The 21,234-nt window shown below is 43.6% G+C and overlaps 1 protein-coding gene across 1 annotated transcript in view; it reads right to left on the reverse strand.

Moving 5' to 3' along the window:
• The window catches only part of LOC124622866, a 125,111-nt gene that overhangs the window by 18,849 nt on the left and 85,028 nt on the right, over positions 1-21,234 (reverse strand). The window contains exon 3 of the mRNA XM_047148659.1: positions 2,915-3,034. Coding sequence (XP_047004615.1) covers positions 2,915-3,034 — 120 coding nt within the window. The remainder of the gene's footprint in view (positions 1-2,914; positions 3,035-21,234) is intronic.

Below are 21,234 nucleotides of genomic sequence, written 5' to 3' on the forward strand. Positions count from 1 at the left end.
ACAGCCCTCTGGCTGTTAAAGCCACTAAAATGAAACGCTGTGGATGCAACTAAGAAATGATGCAAAATCCCTCGGAACAGTTATTTCCTGAAGTTGTTTTAAACTGAGTTACATATCTGATATGAGTGAATCTGAGTAACTTATTTTTTCCAAAGTAAAAAAGAAAATTTCATCCAAATAATATCCGCGCTGATTACTTTTTGGCTTGTCTGTGTATCAAATTTGATCAAATGGTTTTGCATAGAGGTGAAGTTATCGAACAATGTCCCTCCCTCCGCTCCTTAAATACCGTACACTAAAATGATTACAAAATTAAACCTACACAATAATAAACCTTCTTTTATTTCCGATTTTTTCTGGCTTCTTTTGTAGACACATTCAGCTTATATCGTTTTGCAGAGTTGGCAACAATGGTTGTGAATGTCGCAGCCAACGCGAGCTTAAACGTGATTTAGTGAATTTTCATTCCATTTGTTGCCAGCTGTCATCACTGTTGGTAGTTGGAACTGACAAATTCTTTATGAGCAAGTGAGAGACAAAATTTTCGGTTTACAAGCTTTCTTTAACCGCAAAGCACGTGTAGATGAAAACCGCAATTGCCGCCTGGAACAGGAAATAATGTAATCCTCGTTTGTGACTCGATTTGCGCGAACGGTCATCGTTCGTGAATCGGACTACAGTCCAGTTTTAAGTGAACAGCTAAACTTCTGCATCACGCACGCAAAAGTTTGAATGTGCCGACTAGAGCGGTTTCGGTTAATCGATATTTCGATTGATAGGTTTTCGTATAATCGATGCCCTATTTCACCGACGGAAACAAAACTTGCACCGCACCTGATAAGCGTGGGCGAACACGGTACGGTTACATGCTTATTTTCAGAACAGTACACTGCGTAACGTGACACAATTTCGGTGAATGTCTTTCCACTTCCCTGCATCGTAGCTCCAACCACCACGTGATCCTCTGCCTGACTCGAGCAGTTGGATCTAAGATATGTGGCACCAACTCACTGAAAGTGAAAGTGCGATTCTTACACATCTGAACTCCATACACCCCAACATCAAATTCGCTGTGGAGACTGAAACGGAGGGTAAATTAACTTTCCTTGACGTCTTGGTCAAGAGAAGGGCTGACGGCACCCTAGGTCATGGGGTGTATCGGAAGACAACGCACACTGATCTGTATTTGCAAGTAGACAGCTGCCACCACACTTCACAGAAGAATGGGGTACTTAAAAACTCTAGTACATAGGGCGCGCACTATCTCTGACGCAGAGAGTCTGCCCCAGGAATTGGAACATCTGAGAACTGTATTTCGAAAAAATGGGTACTCAGAGTAGCAGATTCAACGTGCTCTCCGCCCAACCACTTGGAGATGGATGAAATCACGAGGGAGGAGGTAGGCACTGCGTTTATTCCATATACAGGCGCACTCTCGAGGAAAATCGACCGCATTTTGAAGAAACACCGGGTCGGAACTGTGTTTTGTCCTCCGAATAAAACTGGTGCACTGGTGAGGAGCGCCAAAGATGACCTCGGTTTGAGGAAGGCCGGCGTGTACCAGATTCCGCGTCAATGTGGTAAGTCGTATATTGGTCAGACGATGCGTACCGTCGAGGATCGATGCCGTGAACACCAGAGGCACACTCGACTGGTGTATCCGAGCAAGTCGGCGGTCGCTGAACATTGTTTGTCGGAAAATCACGCCATGGAGTATGAACGCACGAGAATTATGGTACAGACGTCGAGATTCTGAGACAGCGTTGTTAGAGAGGCCATCGAAATTCGCACCAATGACGACCTCATAAACCGTGACTGTGCCTACAATCTTAGGAAGGGTTGGGAACCAGCGATTGGGTTAATCAAGAGTAAATCGAGCAAACGTATAGTTGTGACGACCACGGCGGACAGAGCCATCACTCCGACGTCATCTCAGACGCCGTCGCAATCTGTTCCATCGCGCGACCGTGGTGGGGCGCGGACAGCGGAGGGAGCGCGCCGCGGGCGGAGGGTATTTAAATCGGTCGCCGCCGCAATCGAACCCAGTTCCCTCTGAGCAGCCATAGCGTACGGAACTCCGTGCCGGCACGTTCACAGGAGCTCAGTCCGTCAGTTCACCTGATGATGGCGACATGTATGATCGCCGAAATATTGTGCCCGTTGGACACTGTAGACCGGCAGTACACCCGTGGATATTTTGATTAACGTGAAAGTGTTTGATGACGGTGAAGATAGGAGAATTTCGATTTTCCAGAATGAAATTTTCAGCAGCTGACGGTATTGGGCTTCCGGTCATCCTTGGGCTACTGATGTTCTGTCAGATTCCCATTTCACACTCAATCGTCTGTTTGCAATAGCTGAGATCCTCATAGATGATACTGCACATCATTTGACGTTGTAGGATTTGTTACATCGATCAAATTCCAATTTTTTGATCTCGCACTGGCTTGTTAAAACTCCTGTTGCCATCAGCATTACTCATGTAGAAAGTGGTCGTGCATCGACTACAGCATTATATATCTTTCCATGACGTGGAAGCTCCTCTAAGTCACGATTCATTAACCAATGTTTCCGGTTCTGTAGATTCACTATTAAGTGGGATTATACACAGTGGTGCCAGTGCACAAACAGTGTAAATGCTTAAGTACAAAAAATGGTTCAAATGGCTCTGAGCGCTATGGGACTTAACATCTGTGGTCATCAGTCCCCTAGAACTTAGAACTACTTAAACCTAACTAACCTAAGGACATCACAAACATCCATGCCCGAGGCAGGATTCGAACCTGCGACCGTAGCAGTCGCGCGGTTCCGGACTGAGCGCCTAGAACCGCTAGACCACCGCGGCCGGCGCTTAAGAACATGTCTCATGTTCAAATCAAGAACTAGAATAACTGTACGTGCCATGTGTACTTACGCTGGTCGTTGTAGTAGTTGGCGTACTTGAGGCAGACCTGGCCCCTGGCGAGTTTGCAGGCTACTTGGGACCGCTCATAGTTGTACCACATGTACGTCAGGTTCGGCGGCGTGCTGTCCACTGAAACAACACACTAAATATGTAGTCAATACGGCAAGGAAAACAATACCATTTAAGCAAGGTTTGAAACACAGTTTAAGAGGGCTATTCGGTAACAGAACTGTTGTCCAAGCAGGCTGATATGTTAGATTTATTAATAAAGGAAACTAATTCCAGGTTAGAGTACATTTTTCGCTTCAACTTTATAATTTCCGTCTAGATCGCATAAGGCCCTTTTACAATTAACTTTGCATAAGACTCAGTCTCTCTTAGCTACGCCAGATACTTTTTTCCTGGCAAAAGCTTCGTTCAGATCTCCATTACGAGCAGACTGATGGAGCTGTGATGGGTAGTCGTTGTCTCCTGTGATCGCAAATTTGTTTATGGAAGACTTCGAGGAATGTGAACTGGAGTCGGCGCCTTTGAAATCCACCTGTTTCTTCGGATATACTGACGATACTTTTGTTGTTTGGCTTCATGGTAGGGAGAATTTGAATGCCTTTATCTGAACTCGATCCATCCGAACATTTGTTTTACGATGGAGGTGGAAGAGGGATGGTTGCCTTCCCTTTCTTGACGTTTTGGTTAGGAGGAAGGATGATGGATCACTGGGACATGCAGCTTACAGAAAACGTACTCACACCGACATGTATTTACAGGCTAATAGTTGTCACCATCCGGCTCAGCGTGAAGGGCTATTTCGTACCTTGGTACACAGGGCACATGAGACTTTGCCAATTGAACTGTCCTATCTTGAAGTTACGTTTCGTCAAAATGGTTATACTGATAGACTGATTGAACGTGCGTTGTGCTATCGACCAACTGTGCATCTAGTGATTCATGATAATTCTGAGTCGACACCTAAGTCTACTGCCATTTTGCCTTACGTAGGAAGCATTTCCAGCAAGATCGGTCGTATTTTACGGAATTATGATGTGAAATGTTTTTTCCGACCTCCATCTAAAATTAAAGTGCTTTTGGGTTCTGTTAAGGATGATCTTGGTTGGCGTAAGGCGAGTGTATATCGCATTCCTTGTAGCTGTGGCATGAAATGTATTGGTCAAACTGTCACAACCTTGGAGGACCGATGTACCGAGCATAAACGGCAAACACAATTACAGCAGCCAAGTAGATCTGCTATTGCCGAACATTGCTTGGATACTGGTCAGCCCATGATATATAACAACACCGAGATATTGGTATGCACGTCCAGCAATTGGGCCAGTGTTATTAAGGAGGCTGTTGAGATTAAATTACCGAGAAACCTTGTAAACAGGGATGGAGGTTTTTGTTTAAACTCTGTTTGGAATCCTGCTCTCTCCCTTGTCAAAAAACCTCACCTGCTAGTTCGTAGTCTCACTATCGCTATCTCTCATTTTGGTCATCTTTGGTGGCACTAGAGTTCAGATGTGTGTTATCTTCCTTCATCAGTCTAAGAACCGAGGTTTTAAATTTGCCTGTACATCGTCTGTCCGTTGCAGTTTGCCTTGAAAATGGCGGGGTGTACTCCCGCCGAAATATCGGCGGTCGCTGAAAATAATACCTGGATTAATACCCGTAAGTTGTTTGAAAATTGTATACGCCAGGAGAAACTCAGGTCTCACATTAATACCTCTGTCCACATTGCTCTTCTTATAAGAGGCGTTCAAAAAGTTTCCTTTGAAAGGCCGTACAGTCCAGAATCGGTATGCCAACTAGGCAAAATCGCTGTGAGCATAGAGGCATAGATGCATCATGAAGAAGATAACCATTTGGTAAAACACCATATCCTGCTGCGTGAAGAAGTCTGCTGCACATCCTCTCCATCGCCATAGTTGACGTTTGTGCATTTACCACATCACGTTGTAAACAAACGAATGCTATACTAATCCCTTGCCTGCATGTCGGTGCTCATATACCCGCAACGTAGTCGCCCTATGTTACATATACACTGCAGCAACGCCCTCAAACGAGAACTTTTTGATCATCCCTCGTAGAATGGGTTAGTGTAGTAGAATGGTGTGTTTTCTGCAGAGAGAAAGATGGACAGCACTGAGTGACGTCGCCAGTGAGCTGTCTCTCTCTCTCTGTGGTGAGGTACGAGGTGTGTGAAAAAAGTAATGAGACTGACAACACTGTGAGCGATCTAGCAACGCTGTGCTGTTCTACCTGTGTCGATTTGTGCGTTCATTCCTTCCAGATCATCTGTCCGAGTTTCAGCAACGCGCAGCCGCGATGTAATTTTTCAGAGCACCATCAGTGTAGTTATGTTTTTGTTGTGTGTTACGAAAACGGAACAGCAGAATTTAGAGCTCAGACAAGTGGATACTGCACCATGACAAAGCCTCATGTCACAAAGCCACTTCCATCATGAAATTTTTAACTGCAAAAGGAATTCCTGTCGCTCTACAGCCCTCCAATCCCCTGATCGGAGTCCTTGTGCCCTTTTCGTTTTCCTGAACGGAAAACGTGTTAACAGAAAGTCACTCAATGACTCTGTAGATCATTAAAAAGAGTGTGACCCACATGTTGAAGGCCCATCCGGTCGAACCCTTTCAGCACTGCTACCAAGTATGCGAACAATGACTGCCAGTATATAGCTGCCAAAGGGAACTACTTTAAAAGGGATAATTTGTAATTAAAAAAGACTTTGGTAGGTACAAAATCAGTCTCATTACTTTTCTCACACAGCTCGTATATTACACTGCGGACACTACTTATATTTTCGTCTCTCTTTCGAAATATTTGTGTGGTCGCAACAAAACATTGCTGTCGCGTTTTAGTGCGTTACTGGTTTTTTAGCTTTATGTAGTTTATAACGAACACTGTAATGACAAAAAAAATGGTTCAAATGGCTCTGAGCACTATGGGACTTAACAGCTGAGGTCATTAGTCTCCTAGAACTTAGAACTACTTAAACCTAACTCACCTAAGGACACCACACACATCCATGCCCGAGGCAGGATTCGAACCTGCGACCGTAGCGGCCGCGCGGTTCCAGACTGAAGCGCCTAGAACCGCTCAGCCACACCGGCCGGTTGTAATGACAAAAGAGCGCCACTGTACGTGCACTAACACGAAAATCTTTGCTAAATTTTCTACATACGCTCAACATCTACATCTACATAGATGTTTCGCAGGGCGCCGTAAGATGCGTGGGGAAGTGTACCTTGTACACGATTAGTCATTTCCTTTCCAGTTGCACTCGCAAGCCGGCCGGGGTGGCCGAGCGGTTCTAGGCGCTACAGTCTGGAACCGCGCGACCGCTATGGTCGCAGGTTCGAATCCTGCCTCGGGCATGGATGTGTGTGATGTCCTTAGGTTAGTTAGGTTTAAGTAGTTCTAAGTTCTAGGGGTCTGATGACCTAAGATATTAAGTCCCATAGTGCTCAGAGCCATTTGAACCATTTTTCTGCACTCGCAAACAGAGCGAGAGAAAAATTCGTCCATACGAGCCCTAATTTCTCTGATCGTATCAGCGTGGGTCTTACGCGCAATGTATGTCGGCAGCAGTACACTCATTCTGCAATCAGATTCAAATTCTGGTTTTTTAAACTTCCTTAATAGTGTTTCTCGAAAAGAACGTCGCCTTCCTTCCAGGGATTTCTGTATTACTTGCGTGTTTTTCGAACCAACCAGTAACAAAATCTAGCAGCCCGCCTCTGAAGTGGTTCCATGTCTTCCTTCAATGATCCCAAAAAATCGAGCGGTACTCAAGAGTGAGTCACACTCAAGTCATAAATGGAGTCTCCTTTGTAGATGAACCACATTTTTGTAAAATTATCCCAATTAATCGAAGTCGACCATTCGCCTTCCCCATTGCAATCCTTACATGCTTGTTACATTTCACATCGCTTTGAGACGTTACGCCTAGATATTTAATCGACGTGACTGTGCCAAGCAGTACGCTACTAATGCTGTATTTGAACATTACAGGTTTTTTTTTTCTCCAATTCATCTCCATTACATTTTTTTATACATTTAGAGCTAGCTGCCATTCGTCACAACAACTAGAAATTTTGCCCAAGTCATCTTGTATCTTTCTACTCACACTCAACTTCCCTTGTACCACAGCATCTTCTGCAAACAGTCGCAGATTGCTGCTAACCCTGTCCAACAAATCATTTATATACCCTGAAGAGCAGAAGAAACTGGTGCACAAGTATCGTGTAGGGGCTCCGTGAGCACGCAGAAGTGCCACAACATCACGTGGCATGGACTCGACTAATGTCTGAAGCTGGATGGAACTGATGACATCATGAATCCATAACAGTACGGCGGGGTGAGATCTCTTCTGAACAGCACGTTGCAAGGTATCCCAGATATACTCAATGATGTTTATGTCTGAGGAGTTTGGTGGTCAGCGGAAGTTTTTAAACTCAGACGAGTGTTCCTGGAGCCACTCTGTAGCAATACTGGACGTCTGGGGTGTCGCATTGTACTGCTGGAATTGCTCAAGTCCGTTGAAATGAACAATGGTCATGAATGGATGCAGGTGATCAGACAGAATGCTTATGTACGTTGAAAGGTGGCTACACTGTGCCACTGCGCCAGAGAGTGCGCGAAAGAGTACTATTAAGCCGCCTCCACAGTGCGTGTTAGAGCTCGTCGCAGTCAGTGCTTGTGAAGAGATCGTAGAGGACAGTTTTGTCGAGAGCTCGTAGCAGTGTGTGCGTGGGCAGAGCTCGTGGTTGTCGTGAAGTTGGAGCAAGATGTTGTAGTAAAGAGTGTTCCATGTTTTATGCAGTGATTTGATGGGAGAGATAGCAGATGTTATTGTAATGAGTGCATTTCGTCAATATATGAAGGTAAAATTTATAATGTTCCTTTATTAGTTGTGTATCTGAAATAATGTGTCACTACAGGTTCAGTCAACAAAGCATCTGGCTTGTGTTCTTGGATTAGAGTGTAATTGTGATTTTTTTGCATAATTATAGTTTTTCTAAATTTCCTTTGTCACGTCAGTATAATTGGTATCAAAATTCTTGTCTTGTGGGAAAAGAACCGTGCCAGATGTGGACGTTGAGTCACACTCCCACATACAGAACAGTTACATTTGTGCTTGGATTTTGTAGGTTTTTTTAGTTGCTGGGGACTTAATGAATTAACTGTGTTTACGAAAATCTTCTTACATTGTTTGTTGCAGTCAGATAGCGTAATAATACTAGTCAGGGCCAACCGTTTACGAGACACAGCGTAATCAGACTTACAGCTACTAAAACTAAAAACATTTTCAATTAATAATTTAATTAAGCCCCCATGCACGTGGCGACCGCTGCTTCGGATCGTCCCTTGGATTCTTCTGATTGTGAAAATTGTAGACTGTAGTATTGTTGTAGTGATTTGTAGTTTATTAATTGTAGTCTATTTTGCATGTGTAGATTTGGTAATTGGCATTCTTCTAATGGTATTTTTCAAAATTTAATTTTTATTGCCTTGTACACGCGTTTGACAAATTAGTGCAATTATTTCAATTGTTCGATTGATCGTGTCTGAGGGAGACATTTCATGTGAATAGTATTGTTGGAGATAAGGAGGCATTGTGTGTAATTTTCGAACAGTGACGAATTTTTTGTGTATTTTGTAAATGATTACGCGATCTATGAAAAAGGTAAAAATGATGAATAGTGAGAATAACGAAATTGTTGACATGGCGAACTCGCCAACAGAGGAAAACAGTATGGTGGATAATGAAGTGGAAAACAATGTAATAAGTCGGGAAAATAGTCCGGAACCATTTCAAAATTTTTCGCAATCAGATAATCCACAGAATCCGAGATTAACGATAGAAGATTCTGGAATAGTATCGAACACAGATAGCTTTACAGCCATGCAGAAGGAAGCTGGTTTTGTGGGAAATGTGAGGGGTGAAAAGAATTTTGAAACAGTTACTATGGAGCAGTTGATGAGTGCTATATTAAATGTGGGATCACAGTTACGATCTGAATTAAAAACAGATATGGAAAAACAAATAGGAACTATTAAAACTGATATGGGAACAAAGTTAGACTCACTGGGATCACAGATGGGAACAATTAAAACAGAGATAGGAACAATGGAAACACGGATGGGAACAATGGAAACTCGGATAGATTCACGAATAGGAACATGTTTCAAAAATATGAAAGATGAATTAAAGAAAGAAATCAGAGAAGAAGTGCAACCGATTTTGAATGCTCACAATAATAGATTAATTGCAGTAGAAATCAGACAAAGGGAACAGGATAGAGAACAGGAAGAAAGAGATCGCGTGATAGTACAAAAATTTTCAGAGTTAAATTTACAACGTACAAACGATAAGAAAGAAATATTTGAAAGAATCGAGGAATCCGTACCAAATGACAGAATAAATAACTTAACGCAACAGTGTGAACACTTAACTACCAAATGTGACAATACTGAAACCCGAGTCGCGACACTTACGGAAGACGTAAATAAACAGAAAGAACAATTAGGTGACTTATCGGAAAGAGTTGAGGAAATTTCAGATAAACTGACAAATCTTAGTTTACATGGGGACAGAGATTCGGATGATACAGCTCCATTACCATTTGCAGAAACCGAAGAATACCAGAACATAAATAAGCATGTTGAAAATCAGGGAAAATTTAATGAACGCGTGACAAAGGAAATTTAGAAAAACTATAATTATGCAAAAAAATCACAATTACACTCTAATCCAAGAACACAAGCCAGATGCTTTGTTGACTGAACCTGTAGTGACACATTATTTCAGATACACAACTAATAAAGGAACATTATAAATTTTACCTTCATATATTGACGAAATGCACTCATTACAATAACATCTGCTATCTCTCCCATCAAATCACTGCATAAAACATGGAACACTCTTTACTACAACATCTTGCTCCAACTTCACGACAACCACGAGCTCTGCCCACGCACACACTGCTACGAGCTCTCGACAAAACTGTCCTCTACGATCTCTTCACAAGCACTGACTGCGACGAGCTCTAACACGCACTGTGGAGGCGGCTTAATAGTACTCTTTCGCGCACTCTCTGGCGCAGTGGCACAGTGTAGCCACCTTTCAACGTGTCACATATCAGAGTCATATCTAGATGTATCAGTGGTCCCATATCACTCCTCTGCACACTCTCCACACCATTACAGGGCCTCCACCAGCTTGAACAGTCCCTTGTCGACATGCAGGGTCCATGGATTCATGAGGTTGTCTCCATTCCCGTACCCGTCCATCCGCTCTATACAATTTAAGAAGAGACTCGTCCGGCGAGGCAACGTGTTGCCGGTCATCAACAGTCCAATGTCGGTGTTAACGGACGCAGGCGAGGCGTAAAGCTTTGTGTCGTGCAGCCATCAAGGGTACACGAGTGGGCCTTCGGTTCCGAAAGCCTTTATCGATGATATGTCTTTGAATGGTTCGCACGCTGACACTTGTTGATGGCTCGCCATTGAAATCTGCAACAATTTGCGGAAGCGTTGTACTTTTGTCACGTTGAACGACTCTCTTCTATCTTCGTTGGTCCCGTTGTTGCAGGATCTGTTTCCGGCTGCATCTATGTCGAAGATTTGATGATTTACCGGATTCCTGATTTTCACGGGACGCTCGTGAGATGCTCGTACGGGATAATCCCCACTTCATCGCTACCTCGGAAATGCTGTGTCCCATCGCTCGTGCGCCAACTATAGCATCACGATCAAATTCTCTTAAATCTTGATAACCTGTCATTGTAGCAGCGTTAACCGATCAAATAACTGCGCCACACACTTGTTGTCTTATATAGGCGTTGCCGACCGCAGCGCCGTATTCTGCCTGTTTACATATCTATGTATTTGAATGCGCATGCCTACACCAGCTTCTTTGGCGCTTCTGTGTATATAGAAAATAACAGCGGTCATACCACACTTCTATGGGTCACTCCTGACGATACCGTTGTCTCTGATCAACACTCGCCGTTGAGGACAACGTACTACGTTCTATTACTTAAGAGGTCTTCGAGCCATTCACATACCTGGGAATCTATTCCGTATGCTCGTATCTACGTTAATAGTATTCAGTGAGTCATCGAGTCAAGTCATTTTCGGAAATCCAGGAATATCGAATCTGCCTCTTGTCCTTCATCCATGGTTCACAGGCTCTGAGGCGCAAAGGTTTATAAGGCAAAATGACGCTATTCGCTGGTGTTGACTGGTCCTTGTTCCAATGCTTCACTCCGTCACCCACTTTCTTATTTGTGCAATACTCTCTCATTTCTACAGTGCCACAAGGACTTCATTTGGGCCTTGCTTACCAGAATATAATTCTCGGATCCTTGGAAAATGTCAGGCATAAAGCGTCGTGTCACCTGCATTGAATGTCCCGCAAAGTGTCATTTAACACTTTGGCTAGCATTCCACAGTAAAGTTCTCCATAGATCGAAATTTGTCAGCCAAAAATAAGCAGTGCAAAACATGGACTACTTCTGGTCAATAGTATAACAAACTGCAACAATATCCGAAAGATAATGGTCTACAGCTGCTCACAGCTGTCTAAGGAGTTGTATTTACGTGATAAGCTGTGTATTGGAGGTTCGGAGCAATTGGTTTGAAGGTGAAATGTCCATCACAATTTCCCCCATTCACGCTAATACAGAGATTCATCTGTTCGTTGGAAAGTTAGCAACATCGAGACTGGACAAGGACTGAGCTCAATGTGCTGATGAAGCTTGTTCAGTGATATTCTTGGCTCATTCGTCTGGAGAGAAAACAGAGGCCAATTCAATCAGTTTTGTGGTGTTGGCTCCTTGTGCGGAGAGGCATCATGTTGCCTGCGAGTCTGGTGCTGCTCATTCGATTTGCTCCTGAAATAAGTATTAATAATGTGCAGACGCAAAGAAATAAGACATGGAAAGAACGTGTGCAACTTGTCAGAGATGCGGTTGGTGTTGATTTCTTCATTGCAGATGATATGCCCGTCCATACTGAATTACTCTAGTGGATGAAGTTTCGCAAGTGAAGCTAAAACCTGGTCGCAATGGGCAGTGGGAGATTCGTGTCTACGTACAGTCGTGGAAAAAACGAGCGAGACCCCTCGCCTTTTCGTTATGCTGATCCGCACAGCTTTAAAGTCTGCTACACAGCATAACAGGCAAGGCGACGAAGTGCTACCAACGTACTATGCAGAGGTGTGAAATTGGAAAACCATCTGAAATTTGTCAGACTGTTTTCAGTCATGTGTAAGACTATATTAATGCTGATTAGTGTGTTAACCACAACACCTAAATATAAGATATAAATGAAAGAAGAAACGCTAATTAGTATGAACTGTACTAACAAAAATGAGTTTTAGCTTATCGAGATAACATAACTGTTTTAGTAAGACAAAGTACCCCAGATAGTTACGAATTAGCAAAATATTATGCGCATTCGGCCGCGAAACGGTCTGTGTCAACGTTCAGACCAGTCATACTGGATTACCGTTGCTGACCTACCATGCAAGTGCGCAAATTTAGCAATGCGTAAAGATTCATAACGAAATTCAGTTAAAAATCATTCAGTGCCACACTTAAGTCAATTCAATTACTGACAGAAGCAGGAAAAGTAGGCAGTAACAAGTATGAAATTCTACAAGAGTTTCATATCGACAGCCACAGGGCGCCGGTACAGAATAAAGGTAGCAGTAAAACGTATTGGGGGCGCGAGAATTTCTAAAAATTCCTTTACTGATAGTCTGTCTGCCTCCATCGAGATTAGAACCGAAAACAAATCAGACCTCCCTTGCAGTAGCAAACACCTTTCACTACGCTGGCAGACAACCCAGACAAACAGCCCTCTATTATTAGCCCAGACATGAATAAGCAGGCAATTTCTCAATGAAAATGGCAAAATGATCTGCATTTTCTGTTGCATAGAGATTTCTAGACTCAAAAACATGAATTGTCTACCTTCATGTCACCGCATATGTGACAGTTATTCGGGGTGTTTATCGAAATAACAAAAACTGTTATTAGCGAGTATATTTAGTAGAATAATTCTGCACCACCCCAGGAAATAAACGGCGACGTGACTGTGAAACGTATTCTACAATGTTTCGACTTCTCCGTTAGACGTGCCACAGACAGAAAACGTTCATTAGCCGAAGTATTCCTTAAGGTAGCTAGCAATGGGAATGCTCGCACATCTAAAACGCGGTGGCATTAACAATGGGATCTGAATTACCACGTGTATAGGCAAATGGATTTTATTTGCATTCCTGTAAACGTGATTTGGATCGAAAGCGTAGCTACGATTAATACGCTCATGTGTTGACTGCAACTGGAAAATTTCGAATAAAAAGTAGGGGAAATTATTATGCGGCCCTCATCTCCAGTAACTGTGGTAGCTATTTTCGTTGTTAGGATTTCGTCACGTAAATGGGTAAAAATGGAACCCTACTAGTCTCACTTTCTTTACCGTCTGTCTGTCTACCCAAACCTTAAAACCCGTTTACCTCGAGTACGGGTGGACATAATAAGCGGAAATCTATCGCACTTCCTGCGGCATACGGTCCCTTGGTTGTGTAAAAAAGTGACCTATATCATCGCAATCTAAAGATACGGCCGCTTATGTAAAGAAAATTTACGCGAAAAGTCAAAAAATGCCTCTAAGAACTATGCCACCAAACTGCTTAGGTCATTAGTCCTCTAGACCTAGAACTACTTCAACCTACCCAACCTAATACACATCCACGCCCGGGGAAGGATTCGAACTCACGGCGCAAGCAGCTGCGCGCCCCGCGACATGACGCCGTTGAGCGCACGGCTAACCAGCGCCGGCAAACTGTTGATATTATCTGGTGTTGCTGAAAAGTTATTCACTTCTGGTGAATGATTTTCTGCGCAGTTCATTTAAGATGGAATAACTAAAGTATTTTGATGTTACGGAAGAGGAAGGACGCCTAATTCATTTCCCCTCGTCTTTATTCATGATGTTAGATTCGCAATCTGAGCATACGTACTATCCACAACCACACCTTAGATCCAAGTCATAGTCACAGATATGTGAATACAACACATTGGCTTATACTTGAGGTATTTCGTTTCCCACGAAGTGGTGGCAGACGATGCTGTGGCGTCTTCGAAGCGCAAGTTTCTCCAGTGCTAGCACAGCAGCTAAGCGAACCTGCATAGTATGTTGGTAGCACTTCGTCGCCTTGGCTGTTATGCTGTGTAGCAGACTTTAAAGCTGTGCGGATCAGCATAACGAAAAGGCGAGGGGTCTCGTTCGTTTTGTCCACGACTGTACATACGCATCTTGTCAGACATCGCGTAGGACCCTCCTAGACCACAGTATAGCTCCTACTTCCAATACTCATACCACTTGTGTTGACATCCGAAGAGCGACGAGCAGAAGCGAGGTTGATACCTCAGGACGAAACCATAAGTAAACATAGTGTGGTATCAACGTTCGATACCACACTTGTTAGGGGTTGCAGTTATCGACCGCGGTGTGTATCAGTATCGTTGGAACCATTAGTCGCGACCAGCGCCACTAGCGCCGCTCCGCGGCTTGTATCAAGTTTCCAGCGAGCTCTCGTCCATTCTTGCTCGGTACGTCAAGTAGTAAAGTAGCAGCCTTCAGCTGATAGGAAGCAACCTCTAACAAGGCGCTTAGTAACGTATGGCCTAAGTTGTGCCTCAATAGTTATCTGTTTACAATTATATGTATGCAGCCAAGAAGAATCCTGTATACTTGTATATTATTTTTTACCAACGACTTCTAATTATTTCAGTCGTTGCAGATCCAGACCATACTGCCAGCACCTTATCGAATTTACTGACAAACCTGCTGTGATTTATATGTTTCTGTTTAGCATTGGCCACCAGTCAAGATTGGCGACGATTCGTTCGTCGTCATCGTAACATAAAGTTGCTGGCTGAAGCAACGACGAATGAGAGACGGAGACGTAGAAACGTCCAGAAGAGTTTCCATACGCAACCCATCAGCTACATTTCTTAAGTCTGAGAGTAGTACCGCTCAGCCCAATCAGCAGTCATCCAAGCAAGTAATGCGATAATTGGGTTAGGCAGAACTCTGCGTAAAAGTGTGTCGTCAGTTGTACTCTGAGAGAAGAGACTAGTATCTTGTTCCGTATCAACTGATACGCTAATGGGTTCAAATGGGTCTGAGCACTATGGGACTTAACTTCTGAGGTCATCAGTCCCCTAGAACTTAGAACTACTTAAACCTAACTAACCTAAGGACGTCACACACATCCATACTCGAGGCAGGATTCGAACCTGCGACCGTAGCGGTAGTGCGGTTCCAGACTGTAGCGCCTAGAACCGCTCGGCCACCTCGGCCGGCGATACGCTAATGTTCAATGGCAGTAATAAATACTCATTACATTCCTGTGGACATGAATTGTAAAGAGGTTAAGTATTTCATCTTGTTCATGTAACATAATAAAGTGATCCAATATGTTATGTGTTGTAGTATCATTTCGGTCCCTCCACGAGTGTTATTCCGTCCGGTCCAACATCACTGCCATGTATATGTGACGTATACTGGCGACGATATCACGTATTAATTCTTTTGTGTAATCTCTTCCTTTTCGCAAAACATTATAGTTTGCTAGTTACTGATTTGCTATCGGATTGTCATTTTATTTACATGGTATTTCGATAACTTCGCTAGTTGTTTCTTTCAGGGATTGCTCGCTGTTTTGACTGCAAACAAACCAAACGGGGCACGTTGCTTGCCAACCTATCGATTGTTTCCCGTGCTATCAAATAATAAAGCAGTGTCAGATAATCTAATGACAAACCAAAACTCACTTAATAGGCGCTTATCAATGACCAGCAAGAGAGAACTGACACGTTTTCCGAGGTGACCTAAGCAAACTGAGCGTCTTATCCCATGCTGCACTTAAAAAAATGCCTACGTCCTTCTTAATTAAACTATTCACCACTCTAATCTCGATTTCCTCCAACTGTTCATATTAAATTTCTGTGAGACTGTTCTATTCTCTGAAGGCGCCGGGAGACAGTTACTTGGGTGGTGCACAGGGTGTCGCGTTCACAGTTTGAATGAAGTCCAAACTGTGAATAACACCTGAGGAAAGGCCGTGCGGTTCTAGGCGCTACAGTCTGGAGCCGAGCGACAGCTACGGTCGAAGGTTCGAACCCAGCCTCGGGCATGGATGTGTGTGATGTCCTTAGGTTAGTTAGGTTTAATTAGTTCTAAGTTCTAGGCGACTGATGACCTCAGAAGTTAAGTCGCATAGTGCTCAGAGCCATTTGAACCACCTGAGGAAGAGAACCAAATGTCGAAGTATCGTGGAAAGAAAACTACAAATCGGTGTACACCTCAAACTTTGTACACCCTCTTCCAGTTTTGTTACCTATTTTTGAAAAATGTATCTTACATTTCAAAACTATTCAAATTAAATTTTTGTGGTAGGTGTGTTCTGATATGATGGAAATAATAGTTTTTCAGGTAATTCGAACTTCCGAATTACGTTCTTCAAAGCCGGTGCTGAAAAAGGACCTCTCTGAGTTTCCTTAACACGTCGATACTCGTCAAGAGGAGCATCATTATTCCTGTTGTTTTGATAAAACAGCTTTATGAGCGAAAGCCCTGCTCACCTTGTCCAGGCCTATGTCGGCTGTCTGCAACTGTCATGAATGATGGTGCTTCTGTTTCATCCTTATGTCGCCGTACCAGTACCGGCTCCTAACGGCAACTCAAGACACTTAACACTATTAACAACACAAATCTTGCACTGCACAGTATGAGCATAATTCCCACAAAGTAGCGCACCCATATGTCAAATAGTTTTCAGTCTACAGTGGCTTAAGTAGCGAAGGTTTAATTTTAATCAGCCTTTTTTTTTTAAGACTAACACTAACTACTTTATTAAAATTCGATTTATATCGCCGATTTCCAGCCATGATACCAAAAATCATTGAAAAGCGCTATATCTTAGCAAATGATTATGGAAGTCAACTAGCGTTGAGATAACTTAACGATCAGGCCTGGATAAGATAAGTGTGTGGAATAGTCGGGGGTCTAGAAGCAAAGCGTCCCTTATTTCTATAATGAAGCAACACCTCACTTTAGTGAAAACTAACCATTATGCAGAAATGGCAGCAGACCTTTTGAGTTGGCCATCATGCCGGTGTGAGCGTGGAGGGGCTCCACCTCTGTTAAAGGGTGACCATATTGAGAAATAAATATGTAGACATAAATAACAAAGATTTAGAATGTTAGCAAAGTATGTTCTGCTTGAAAACTTTAAGGTTTTCGCATTAAAAAATTCAGGGTCTCACTGTTCTGCACTCTCTCTTAAACGGTTTAGAGAAAAGCAGGTTCCGCCAAATTTTTCTCGTGTCCACTGTCTTATAACAATAAATGTGGTCGACGCTATAAGACAATTTCTTTTGACAACATCGACAACGGTAGTGCACATATCGTTGGCTTTCGAAGCCGTTGTCGATGATGTTAAAAGTTCATGCGCTTTAGTATGGACCCATTATTTCCAGAATCTTAGAATACGACTTTTCCTATTTCTTTCGGGAACTGACTGCACAAATTGCCGCACCGTCAATCTTCCCCAAGTTTAAGGAGAGCGTGGCACGTTGAACCGATGAGACTAAGGAATCGAATACGGCTGGCAACGAAAGTAGTGAGGAACAGTTACAATATAGTGGCCATCCCAACGCACGCTATTGCTTCACAGCTTAGGATCCTGCCAAATACACTTACTGAGCGTATGGCATCGGTGGCCGGAAACCCCTCGCGGGGCCGTTCGGCCGCCGTTCTACTACGGCGACTTGGGAGTGAATGAGGATGAAATGATGATGAAATACACACAACACCCAGTCCTCTCGAGGCAGAGAAAATCCCCGATCCCGCCGGGAATCGAACCCGGGACCCCGTGCGCTAGAAGCGAGAACGCTACCGCAAGACCACGAGCCGCGGACGGCCAAATACACTGAGGTGATAGAAGTCATTGGATATCTCCCAATTTGCCCGGCGTACTGTAGCAATTCGACGTGGCGTGGACTCAACAAGTCGTTGGAAGTCCTCTGCAGAAATACTGAGCCATGCTGCCTCTGTAGGACTCCATAACTGCGAAAGTACTGGCGGTGCAGGATTTTGTACACGAACTGATCTCTAGATTGTGTACCGTAAATATTCGACAGGATTCATATAGAATGATCTGTGTGGCCAAATCATTCACTCGAATTTTCCAGCTCGTTCTTCAAGCCAGTCGCGAACAATCATGGCCCAGTGACATAGCACACTGCATGAAAATTCCGTCGTTGTGTGGAAACGTGAAGTCTATGAATAGCTGCAAATGGTCTCCAAACAGCCGAATACAACAATTCTCAGCCAGTGATGGTTCTGTTGGTCCAGAGTATCCAGTCCATCCCATGTAAAAACAATCCACACCATTATGAAGCCACCACCAGCAGTATCTTGTTGACAACTTGTATCCACGGCTATGTGGAGTCTGCGCCACACTGGAACCCTACTATCAGCTCTTACCAACTGAAATCGGGAATTACCTGACCTGCGGTCGCAGGTTCGAATCCTGCCTCGGGCATGGATGTGTGTCATGTCCTTAGGTTAGTTAGGTTAAAATAGTTCTAAGTTCTAAGGGACTGATGGCCTCAGAAATTAAGTGCCATAGAGCTCAGAGCCATTTGAACTTACCTGACCAGACCACGGTTATCCAGTTATCTAGGTCCCAACCAACATGGTCATGGGCCCAGGAGAGGTTCTGCAGGAGATGTCGTGCTGTTAGCAAAGACACTCGCGTCGCGCCTTCACGTGTTGTTGCTTGTCTGTTAGCACTTACAACTCTACGCAAAGACCGCTGCTTTCGATCGATAAGTGAAGGTCGTCGGCCACTGCGTCGTCTGTTGTGACAGGTAATGTCTGAAATTTCGTATTCTCGGCACTCTCTTGACATGGTGGATATCGGAATATTGAATTTCCTAACTATTTTCGAAACTGAATGTCCCCTGCGTCTAGCTTTCACATGAATCCCCTGAGTATAAATGACGGCTCAACTAATGTACTGCCCTTTTGTACCTTGTGTACGTGATACTACCGCCATCTGTATATGTGTATTTCTCTATCCTATGACCTTTGTCACCAAAGTGTAGAATAACAGGCTGTCTCTAGTGATGTCAGCCATAAGTTCGTTCCAGTCATTCACGGAAAACGACTACTTTAAAAAGACTGCAATATTCAGCCACGAAACGTGACAACCTCTATGGACATGCAGAACCATCTGTCTGTGTTGACTGTCGTTGACCAATTCTGGTTCCCCAAATTTTAATTGACGGCATTTATTATTACAGTAAGAGAACAGCAGTTTATTTTAGTTACGACCTGCACTCGGTATCTCGTTAAAAATATAAAAATGAAACGGAGCACCACGAAGCAATTATCTGAACGGGATTCATTGACTGGACTACACTTGTCTTCAGTCATGAGCCCCGTTTCGAACTGAGCCCCGACGACAAGCGAAGAAACGTCTGGAGACGTCCCGGACAGTAGTGTGATGCCAACCTGACTTCCACCTGCTTTACGGCCTGGCAACCAGGAGTGACGATCAAGGGTGCCTTTTCTTTTCATAGCAGAACTCCTTTGGTTATTGTCCTCATGCTCGGCATCTCTTGTCCGCAATGATTAGCTCTCAGAAGTGGTGTGACTTTTCATTTCGGATTGATGTCAGATAAAGGAAATCCATTCGCATGCTTAAAGCATCAAGTGTTGTACCGTAAGAAACTCCATCCGATACGGAAGGGAAAATGGGGATGTCACAAAGTGCCAAGGATACAACTCAGAGCCTGATAACTGGGTCAACATCAGGCTAACATGCCTCTATAAGGGAAAGTTAGCACGCTTTATGCAAAGCAGTACACTAATCACTTCATCTCGGGCATCAATGGGTTATCCTCTCATCTGTCAATCGATCATTATCTTCTCTCGCTGAATGTCCGCTCTCTCGGCTGCAGCAGTTTTGTTCCTGTTTTCGCCAGTGTGGCGTCCAGTTTGCTGAATTCCCCACCGTACAGTTTTTGTGACGGGCAGGCTCAGTTTGGAATCTCACCCAGTGAATGATCGACACTGAGTAACCGCTCCTCCAGTCTTTGCAGGGAGTGACAGAATTTCTGAGCTTGTGGGTCGAAAAGTCCGTCAGTGGCAGCTAGCGTGTAACATGGGAATTACAACGTTATCACGATGTTTCATGTTGGGACACTTCACACCATGGGTTAATTGTTCCTTTACAGTTTCCATGTATCACATTTTATCGTGACAATCACCGAGAAATTCTGTGTTGTCAAGATGACCACCAGTTTTAACGGGGACGCAGAATTGTGAAGGTGGTTCGATGAACCCTCTGCCAGGCACTTAAATGTGATTTGCAGAGTATCCATGTAGATGTAGATGTAGAAGCATTTGCTCAAGGCGTTTGCGGTCCACAAGGAACCGCTCCAACCACCGTCACCGATTTAGTTCAGATTTGTCGTAGTATAACATTTCTGGCTGGCCATCATATTCAGCTACTAGAAGCTCTTTTTAGACCAGTTGAGAAGGCAGCAGTGACAAAATGACCTAATGTGGTACGAGGTGCCGATGACAGATGGTTTGTTCGGTACGGATATCGTGAGAAAGACCGCCCTAGCGTTGATCCTTCTCCGCGATTGGATGCTGCGTTCGGAAGCTGCGCACCCAAATGATAATCTTTTATTATTAATATTAGAAAAACTAAACAGCGTATTTACTTGGATTTCATATTAAAGCATTTCCCAATAGCGTGCTACCATTACATTATTTCACAAATATTAATAACCACCAGAATAATAAATAACTGCTAAATGAAAAGGCAGACGAAGCACTTCGGTGATCTTCGGATCGCGCCTAGTTTGGATGGCGGGCGAAGTGGTTCGGCTGTAAAAAGTCAAAGCTCGTTCGGCAGTCTCGGAGGACAGACATGTTGTCTACTGCAGTCGGAATCGGGTTAAGACTTTATCAGCAATGTATGGTATTTTGGACATACAGCTGGAAACAATGCGATAGTAATTTCGAAAACATACAGTTTATTATTTTGTTGAAGAATGGAAATTATTAGTGACTCTAAAAAGTAATTGTGCAGTTGCTCGTATTTTGCTAATAAAAAGTGAGTGGCATCCAGTAGAAACAAAATAATTGGAAATTTAATTGTTCTCTTAACATCAAGATAATGGATTCACGACTTACGTGCTGTTTTTTGTGCAGCT

This window comes from Schistocerca americana, chromosome 7 (assembly GCF_021461395.2).
Source record: "Schistocerca americana isolate TAMUIC-IGC-003095 chromosome 7, iqSchAmer2.1, whole genome shotgun sequence".
Taxonomy (NCBI): Eukaryota; Metazoa; Arthropoda; class Insecta; order Orthoptera; family Acrididae; genus Schistocerca; species Schistocerca americana.